This window comes from Abramis brama, assembly GCF_963993115.1.
Source record: "Abramis brama genome assembly, chromosome: 15".
Taxonomy (NCBI): Eukaryota; Metazoa; Chordata; class Actinopteri; order Cypriniformes; family Leuciscidae; genus Abramis; species Abramis brama.
This window is the reverse complement of record NC_139977.1, coordinates 30,358,629-30,369,658: the sequence shown is the minus strand read 5'-3', so window position 1 is coordinate 30,369,658 and position 11,030 is coordinate 30,358,629. Positions and strand designations below refer to the sequence as shown.

The window sequence follows — 11,030 nt, the reverse complement described above, 5'->3', positions numbered from 1 at the left end:
AGAAAGACACACATGTACTTCATTTATTTTTATTTTTTACATTTTACCAATAGTTTGATGTAGCTAAAATAACACATTTTATAGCTATTTTTTACTACAGGGAAACTTATAATTTGGTATTAGCATCAATAATAATGAAAATTAAAAAATGTAAATAACAAAAAAAAAGGTCATTGTTAATGCAGAAAAACTGTCATTTGGTATTAGCATCACTAACATTAAAATTATAAATAAAGTTAAATAAAAATGAAATACAATTATTGTTACTACAGAAAAACTGTTATAAATTGGTAATGGCATCCATAAAATTTAAATAAGTAAAATAATAAATAAAATACTAACAAAATAAAAATAAAGTACAGTTATTGTTGCTGAAAATCTGTTATAATTTGGTATTAGCATCAAAATAATTAAACAAAATGATAAATAAATATAAATAATTAAATAAAACTTAGTTTGTTACTACAGAAAATTGGTATTCGCATCAATAAAAATGAAAATAACTAAAATAGTAAAATAATACAAAAATAAGTGTTACTGTTACTATAGAAAAATGTATAATTTGGTATTAGAATCAATAAAATACAAATAATAAATACAAATAAAATACAGTTATAGTTACTACAGAAAAAAAAACGTTAATTTGGTATTAAAATAATAAACAAAGATAAATAATCAAATACAATGTTAAAAATTAGAATTAACATCCATAAAAATGAAAATAACTAAAATAACAGTAAAATAACAAATAACTCCATAATATACTACAGAAAACATCACCTAAATATAAATTAGGTAAATAATATTTAAATATAAATTAATTTATTAATTGATAACAAAAATGATGTTAAAACTTAATATATCTTATTTCATGTTCAATTAATTTCATAAATAAATTACATAAATAGGCTACATTAAATTCTAATAGCTTCTTACACATTGTTGAGACACCATATTAATTATGAATGTAATGTACAGTAGCCTAGTAATAATATCTGGAGTAACTATGGCAATTTGGTAGAGACTGTGGTTACCATGGTAAATATTTGTATTAGGGTAAGTGATGTTGTGTAATATGTAATCTTATCAGCAGGACATGAAGTTATAGTTGTGGAGGCCGTTCTGATGGATGTCCTGCATTAGAGAATATATATATTACCTGTTCTTTATTTAACTGAAGCCAGGCGACGATTCTTACGCCCGCGTTACTGCAGGTAGAACTCGTTCTTTATCTGGATTACCACGGATCTAACTGATCCCATTCCCTCGGGATTAGCGGTGCTTTTTTTTCGGGGAAATATACTGGAGCTAACTGCGTCAGGACTGGAGATCTGCTTCAACAGAAAACCGATTGGGCCTAATAATGACAGGCGTTTATGAGCTGAATCAGCAGTCAAACGGATTCAGTGACGGACATAACACAGACAGATGGAGGGGTGGGGGGTTTCAGGGACACACACACACGGGCGGAGGGGGAGGGAATGATGGGATTGGAGGAGGGGGAAGGGAAAGAGAGAGAAATGGAGGGGGAGGGAAAGAGGAGTGTTTGACAGCTGCTCCTCATAGATCTATTTCAGCCGCTCAGCTGTCCGACTCTCACACACACACTCACTAAATAACTTCACTGCTTCCAACGGGAAACCTGCTGTGGTCATGCAGTGAAAACCTTTATAGATTGATATTAATAAACAGATGTGACACTTGATTTTGGTTGGTTACAAGAAACGTGATCGTTGAAAACAGTTGTGCTGCTTCATTCAATTTTTTAGGATTTTTTTTTTGATGAATAGAAAGTTCAAAAGAACAGCATTTATTTGAAATGGACATTAATAATGTTGTAAAAGATGTTGTATGTTCACCTTCGATAAATGTAATGCGTCCTTGCTGAATGAAAGTATTCATTTTACTGACCTTACACTTTTGAACAATAGTGTAGTAGAAATTCATAAAGCTGTGCTAGCGTTCGTTCTTCTCACATAGGCTAATAAAACATCCCAAATTAATATTTCAAATTCATTCATCTATATGTTTTATATGGCAAAATCAACTCTTATAGGGTGAGTTTTGTGATAACTAGCTGGCTAAATATTACTCCTTGCATATGGTCTATTGAATATGTTAAAACTGAAGTGTCTTATTTCATGTTCAAATAATTCCCCATATCCCATCTCAATATGCAGAAGATGACTGTAACTCGATCACCCCTCCTTTGAGTACTGAAGTTTGTTAGTCACAGTAATGCATGTGAAGTATGTACAACAGGACAGCATGTGTTGGTCGGGTATTCAGATCTGCGTTTGCATACTGAAGAATCAACAGAGTAAGGGCCGGTTCACACAGAATGCGTTTTTTTCCATTCCACTGTGCTACTTTGCCATTGTTTTTCAATGTAAACACGCTAGATGGACGTCTTTAACCTTTGCGCTCACGTCTCGCGTTGTTAGAAAGCCATGGCTGTGTCTGAAATCGCCCCGTATACCCTTGAATAGGACATTATTTGATGAAACAGCCATTTGTAGTGGTGTCTAAAACCATAGTTGACGTAATTGAGTGCACTCATTCAATCCCACAATGCACTGCAGTAACGAGTGTACAGCTGATGTACACTTAACTGCTAGAGAATACCCATAATGCACTGTGATTGTTGCGCCGAATGATTCCTGCTTCTGATCAGAAGATAGCACCCACATGTGAAATAATCTATCCATCTATTTTCCAAACCGCTGGTCCAATGTGGCTATCATACAGGTAATAATTCATTTTTAATTGATTAAAATGTTTAATTAATGGGGTGGTATAATGCCCTTTTCACAAGATGTAAAATAAGTCTCTGATGTCCCCAGAGTGTGTGTGAAGTTTTAGCTCAAAATACCCCACAGATATTTTATATAGCATGTTAAAATTGTCACTTTTTGAGGGCGAGCAAAAACGCACTGTTTTGTGTCTGTCCCTTTAAATGCAAATGAGCTACTGCTCCCGGCACAGGGGGCGGAGCTTCAAGAGCTCCTGTCCTTTTACCTCACACAGACACACACTGAAAATGTCAAAAACTTTTAGCCTTTATGTTCAAACCGGAGTCAGACAATGATGGAGAGACTCAAGAGGTGGCAACATGTAGAAGCAACAGGACGTTTCTGAATGGTTAGTTTATGAATTTATGTAGCTGATGTGTTGTTATCTTCTAGTCATTGATTAGCATATTCTGTCTTGATAATTTATAAATCGTGTTCAGGGGGCGGGGTTTATGTAAATTTTAGTGTTGGTGATGTCACTAACCCGGGAGGAATGTCGTGTAGTCTTTACCAGCCGTTTGTTGTAGTCCTTAAAAAGCGATTTCTTTAAAAGCAAATATCTTACTTTGCTTTAAACTTTGAGCGGTGTAACTTTGCAGATGTTGTTTATGCTCAAACAGCAACATTACACACTAACTAAAGTTAGAAAAGTGAAATCATAATCAACCACCCCTTTAAGGTTTATGCATGCTAGTTATTCAAAATAAATCTTTTCATTACTACTGGAGCTGCCAGTTTCAAATGATTATTAAACAGCAAGCACAAACTATACAAAAGCAGCAGCCCTTCCGGCGCACTGTGTCCGAAATCACTTGTTTTCATTCACTTCTTCAAGTGAGCTATATTACTGGAGTAATGTAGGGAATAGTGAACGAGGATATAGGGTGCGATTTCGAACACAGCTTGACGTCCGACATTGAACAACAATGGAAAAGTAGCGAAGTGGAATGGAAAAAGGCATTCTGTGTGAACGGTCCCAACACTATTGTTAAAGATTCCCAAGATGTCATTGCAAGAAAAGAACAAATCTGACCTCTGCCTTAAAGGGACAGTTCACCCAAAAATGAACAATATGTCATCAATAGCTATATGTTTCCATTGAAAGTTGTCAATTTAACTTGTGTGCAAAATTGGAATATCACATAAATAATTTGCGAATAAAGCAGTGTTTCCATCCCATGTGTTCAAAAGAACAAAATCATCTTTTTCTGTGAAATTGGCACAAAAATATCTGTAATAAAAAAATGGAAGTTGCTGCAATCGGGGAAGAAACTATGGCTCTTTTTTCCTACATCATCATAAATGACTCGTGTCTCAGACGAAACACAATAAACGCCATGTTATCTTGCGTTCAGATGCCTATAGTGTTTGAAAACACAATCATGTGAGACTTCTGGGAGGGAATTAAACCAAATCATTCTGACGACAGACTTTGGTTCAGGCATTTCAGAATAACTAAACCAACATTTGAGATGTTGTGCGATGCAATTGGTCCACTGGTTAATCCAGTTATCCAATTACAGCTCCTGTTGAGGCAAAGTCACGTGTGTGTTTTTGTAGCGCAGTGAGGGATTTATTCGGTAAATGTGTTTCCATCGCAGTTTATGCACACGTCTTCTTATCGGATAAAAAATGAGCACATAAAGTTATGCACCTGTTTAGAATTTATGCGCATTTTGGAGTTTCCATCCAGAGTTTTTTTAAAGCTACACTGTGTAGGATTTTCTCCCATCTAGCGGTGAAATTGTTTATGACTAACTGAATATTACTTTCTAGCCCCTCCCATTCCAAGGGCGTTTTAACTCCTACGGTGGCCGTATGAGTCGCGAGTAATCCCCCCCCTCGCATTCGTCACGGTGCCACTGAGTGTAAAAACGCAAAGGGCGACGCTTGAATTTCCAGGTATGTCCCTCTTTGGCTAATGTATTTTCAAGATGGAGGCGCAACATGGCTGCCGCCATTCGAGCGACTCGCTCGTGTGTATTCTAAATGGCAGATTCTACGCTTATGAGAATACTTGATTAGTTGGTAGAAGTAATTACACATTAATGAGCACATATCATTTTGAAAGAACAAAGTGTTTTTTGCTAAGAATCAACTTAAATTACACAGTGTAGCTTTAATGTGATGCACCAAAATGCACATAAAAATAGGTGGATGGAAACACAGCCATTTATTCTCACTCACGCTGTTCCAAACCTGTAAAACTTACTTGAGAAATTTTGAAGAACATTGAAGCACAAACAACATTATTTGGAGGAAAAAGAGGGGGTGTACATTTTTGGGTGAACAACATCCTAAATCACTCGTTTCTTTTTCCCCGAGGAGAATACAAGGACAAAAATTGTGTTGTAAAAGGTCACAGGAAAGATTTTTAAAAGCTCAAAAGTCTGTGGCCCCGGGGAAACAGAAACACCGTTGCACTTGGAGGAGGAGATGGAATTTTCCGAGAGCAAAAGTGCAGAGACTATTGATATAGAATTGTTATTGTCTCATTTCACGCCGCCTTTGGAGAACAGAACAGAGGAGAAACCAGTGATTTTCTCAGCGGGAAATATTCCCCAGGGCTCCAGAGATTCAAGCAAAACTCTTAGATCAGCAGAAACGTATGGAGTGTGCAGTTCACGCGCTCTGAATTCTAATGATCTTTTCCCTCTGCTTCCCTCAGAAACCCAGGCAAAAATATTGATCAGTGAATAATTGTGCGATGTACTCGCCGTCCAGGATATTGTACATTGCGAGTCCCTAATAAACCGCGAACCTCTCTTCCATCTGAGATTCTGATGTTTATTGAGTGAAAAATCCACCGTTAGAAACAAAGGTCACATCCTGAAGGTCAGGTAGCAGAACTCAATGAATGAGTTTTGTTAAGATTAAACCTCATTCAGATGTATTTTATCCTTCCCTTATGGCCTGACTCTTCACCTCTAACACTTTTTATCTGAGGATCCTTTTAACTAATTGCTAATCTACCTTTATTCAGACCTCTGTTTCAGCATGTCGAGTTTTCTCTGCAGGTTCTGTAATATGGATTGATTCTATCTGTGGGACTCTATATAATGCCGGGTTCAGACTATTACTAATCCGGTTTCGGCACGATCCGTTTGATGTAGGGTGCGTCGTGGTGATTCGTAAATGACAATGGGCATCAGGAATGCAAGAATCAATCGCTTTATCTTGTATCTATCACTAAGTTTCGAAACATTTTATTTTAATAATCAGATGTACACTACTGTTCAAAGGTTTGGGGTCCGCTAGATTATTTAAATGTTAAAAGGTCTTTTCTGCTCACCAAGGCTGCATTTAAGCCCTGTTTGATCAAAAATACAGTAAAAACAGGAATATTGCGAAATATTATTACTATTTGTAATAATAAAATGTAATGTATTCCTGTGATCAAAGCTGAATTTTCAGCATCGTTACTCCAGTCTTCAGTGTCACATGATCCTTCAGAAATCAGTCTAATATTCCAGGGTTCTTTGAATAGAAAGTTTAAAAGAGCAGCATTTAAAATAGAAATCTTTTGTGACATTATAAATGTCTTTACTGTCACTTCCGATCAATTTAATGCATCCTTGCTGAATAAAAGTATTAATTTATAAAAACAAAACAAAAAAACAATCTTACTATCCCCAAACCTTTGAACGGTAGAGTATTTCCAAATGAAACTAGAAAATCAATGCAAAGAAGAAAAATAAGTCCTCAGGATTTGTTTTTTATCCATCAGGAATTGATTGGAGTTCATGTATATTGTATTGATTTTCACTCAAAAACCCGTTTCTGCGGAAGACAAAATGAGAACGAGGAGATACACTAACGCAGGAGGTCAGATAGTGAAATGCAGATGGGATGTGTGTGACTTGAAGTGACTATTTTGCCTCCGTATTTGTGAGTGCACATTCCCATGATTCACTCTGGCAAGTGGGAGGAGCTGAGAGATGACTCGAGGGAGGGGCCAAAGAGGCCGCAGAGTGGAGTGGGAGGGGTTTGAGGGTACGACACATGGAAATCAGCAGAGAGCACACTGAGGGTTAGGGGAAAATCTACAGTCTTTATTGGAAATTATTAGTATGAGTGGAATTGTGTGATCATAATAATAATAATAATAATAGTAATAATAATAATAATTCCATGCAAATAAAGAGCGAAGGCAAGGCCCAACCATGCTCCATAAAGTTAACATAACAGAAGCAGCATCCAATGGGTAGATGTGTATGCTACAACACGTCAGTACAGCAGGACATGTCTACACAAAGATACATTGGAGTTTGCTGTTCAATGTTCCAAAACAAAGAAACAATCAAAATCAAGAGGAAAATAATAAACATGGTCATGCATTACAGCCTAGTACAGGAACAGAAGGCAGAGAACCACAACCAAAGAAATAGAGACATTTCGATACTAGGAGGACTTCTACAGTGCAGTTCTAGTGATCCCTGTAAAGCGGATGACATTGGCGCTCGCACAGCGCTAGGAGCGCCGCTCGGTAGCGCTAGGCTAATGCTGGCGTTGCAGCATGGGTAAATCAAATGAATGAGGGGCGGTTTGAGTGCTGGTCGGGTGTCATGTGCCAGTCGAGCGCCGAAAAATACCACTTAGCTACTTCTTGTTCCTTCCGAGTACTAATTTTATTACTTCCAAATAGGGCTGCACAATATATCGAAATTATCGAAATATCGCAACGGCCTGCAATAACTGGGGTCATGAACAAAAGACAAAGAGGAAAATCACTCGCTGCTCTTGGCTGAATAACTTTTGTAGCTTTAATAAGAATCAGGATATATTTAATTCATACAGTGTTTTATTTTTACATTTGATTATTCAGTTTCTGTTGTTAAATAACCCTAATGTAGGATAACCTGAACCCCTAAACCCCGTGGTTTACACTGATGTTAAAATAACACTTCTTACGCTAAAAAAAAGTAAAACACTGATGTTCACTTTCAGAAGTTGTAGGGATGTTTTCTTATCACAAAAATAATGTGAAACACATAATATAATTTTAAAGATAATTTAAGTTAATTTTACACACTTTAAGCATTATCGTATCACATTATTTAATGAGTTATCGCATTTTTCTTTAATATCGTGCAGCTCTACTTCCAAACGGAAGACGGCTTTTTTCTTTAACAAAATATGCCATTTAGTTTGTCTTTAACATTATATGAATTCTGCACAATGATCTCTTTTTAAAAAGGGACATTATGCGGCATTTCCGTTTCCCCAAGTTACTCTTTAGAGATCAATAAAGCTCAAGTATCTAATTCCTTTGAAAATAATACTGCAACATATAGACCTTATGCGCCAGAGAAACAAGCCATCATTAAAATAATTAGTTTGAACTTCCGGTTTTGTGGCAGCTCTGTATATTTCTATGGCATTGCTGGCAAAGAGTAATTAGCTGGTGAACTTGGTTTATTTATTATCGAGTTAACAAAAGTTATCACGAGCATTGTAATGTTTGAAGCGGATGTCACTCACTCATGTCGTTCCATAACCCTGAAGTCATATGATAGTTTTGTGCGAGGAACATACAGATTCGGCTCCATACGAGAACCAGTGGCGTTTTTGGCCATTAAACGCACACGCTATTTCATGAGATTTCTTACATTTTACTCATAAGACGTCAGAAGACTTGAAATATAGTGCACAAGTCATTTAAATCAAGTTTGTTATGAACTAAAACTATTAAAAACATTTTTGTTATTTGCAAAAGCTGCAATAAAATATCAGAGTAACACTTTATTTTATGTCACTACATGTACTTACTATAGTAATAACAGTATTTATTAATATATCCATTAATATCACTCAGTACTTAAGTACAAAGTGACTACGCCACCTTAAAATAAAGTGTAAACAATAAATATTAGATGAAAAATAAGTTAAAGCACTAAAATAGCCAACTAGAAATAAAAACCTAAATAAAATATTTCAGCTTGTTTAATTTTTAGTAATTTCGTTACTTGAATATGAATAATGCTAAAATACCATTATGGTGTTTTTGGTCCTTTCTGGAAACCCGTAAAGATCCTTAAACATCTCCTTTTGTTTTGCACTAAACAAATAACAGCACAGGGGTTTGGAACGACACGAGGGTAAATAACGACAGAAGCTATTCCTTCAAGGAAGATGGTATGGATTTATTTTGATTAAATAATTAATTGTTCACCCCAGGAGGGCAAAGGGTCACCGAGTGCGACGTTATCGACCCGAACCGTACTTGAATAATTAGAAAATAAACACGTCGAGCTTCTCTAGTAAGTCCAAATCTCGGGCAAATCCCACCGGCACAGCACACCCTCCCGAAAAGACGAGACAGAGACAAGTGTTTAGGGGTCGATCAAGCCCGGCTATGATCGAGTGAGAGGCCAATGCATCCACTTGACAGAAATTTACAGCAAAAATGTTGGTCTATCCACACTGAGAATGGGACAAATCACAATGACAGTCGTAAAAAAGCTAAATGCTACAATGAGTTGTTATTTTCGTCAAAGCAACAATGACCATTTAAAAATAAGAAGACAAGAGGATTCTTCTAGAGAAGAGAGAGTGTTATTCTGCAGTCGGTTACACAGGAGGATATAAACTGGATGAGTGAGAGTTTGTTTGTAATGTCGTCTTCAGATGGAAAGAGAGGGAATGAGAAGAGGGAGTCACAACACAGCTAGATGCAGGGCAGGCAGAGGCTATAGCACAGCAGCGGCGGGTGATCGTTAGATACACAATGGAAGGGAACAGAGCTCTGAAAAAATGCGGTATGTAGAATCAGCCCCCAGACTATGGAACAAGGAAAAAAATAGAAACAAATACAAGCACAATCAATGAAACCATCGGTGCTAGGGCACGGCTACAAAATGCACCTTATTATTATTATTATTGCACACAGACATTGATGCATTTGTTTTTCTGCTGGTGTAAAATGCATACACTACTGTATTAGTTAATTACACACATTTTATACACAGATCTGATGCACCTCATGTTTTACAATTGCACAACAAAATGCATATACTACTATATTTAATTTCACATTATGTACGAATGCATCTTTTTTTCTGCTGGTGCATTAAGGTTTAAAATGCATAACATGGTAGGCTAGTATTTGCATGTTAAATATAAATGCATCTTCGGTTGGTGCAGCATTATGGAATTCCAAAGCTGCCAAAATATGGCTAAAAATTGTGTTTTTCTACTATTTTTTATCATTTAAGTGCACAGATACTGTATATGATGCACCTTTTTTTCCAGTCCAGACATGGCTGGCTAAGGTGGGATTTAAGATTCAGACGGGTTTTTTTTTCTTTCTTCTTCTCTCCATTAGAGCAGAATTAAACACGCAATGCAAGCTGCAAATGATGATTAGATATTAAAACGATCCGAAGCCAATTTTGTCATGCATTCATCCTGTAAAAGCTTAAATTAGGAGCAGGTTCAGCTGAGGGTATTTTGTGCTACTGCAGCTGCCCATCAGTACTCTGACTGCTGAAGCCATGTTTAATTATTCATAAACAAAACCGCACACGGCGGAACGGATGTGAGGGAATTTAACGCAACGCAACGCGTTATGTGCACTGCAACGAACTAAAACGCTGTCGACGCTACAAACGCGCTACTTTGTTGATTATAACATGTAGGTTCGTTGAATCAGCTTCGTTGTTTGTATCAAGCGTTTGACGCGCCCCAATAGGGTGCTATACGCAAAACAAACGCACGAATACGCATATAGTTTATTCCTATATTAAACGCATATGGTTCCTGACACAAAGGATGACGCTTAGGAAGGTTGTACGCGTTGTCCAAATTGTGACCTGATACATATTTATCCAGCAAATCAGAACACAGTGAATATCTAGATTATAAATATAGTGTATTTTCTTTAATGTTACCCCCACTGAGCAAATCGCTCCGTATTTGTGTTGCAAAATACGCGACGCTCCGGCAGGCCAGCAGCCTTTGATCACGTCCGCGCGACCCTCGCGCGCTCATTAAAAACAGACGAGGGCGCGTGCGACAGCAAATAAGACGCAATTACCTCTACTTCTGACGGAACCGAAGACGGGAAGAACCAGATATCCGACGTGCACTAACACCATCCTGGCTCCTTTGTTGCTGTGCTGCCCATGGACACCTTCGCCTTCCAATACGAGACCATTCAAAATGCAGTCCAGACGCCAGCTGCCCGCACACAAAGAGAACGGCGGCCAATCAGCGAGCACGGCGGTGCTTCCTGTGGCT

General features: G+C 37.3%; 1 protein-coding gene across 1 annotated transcript in view; it reads right to left on the bottom strand.

Annotated features, from left to right (window-relative positions):
* ark2ca (arkadia (RNF111) C-terminal like ring finger ubiquitin ligase 2Ca) overlaps positions 1-11,030 on the bottom strand; it is a 20,454-nt gene extending 9,424 nt beyond the window's left edge. The window contains exon 1 of the mRNA XM_084137202.1: positions 10,828-11,030. Within this exon, the coding sequence (XP_083993328.1) occupies positions 10,828-10,888 (61 nt within the window). The 5' untranslated portion in view covers positions 10,889-11,030. The remainder of the gene's footprint in view (positions 1-10,827) is intronic.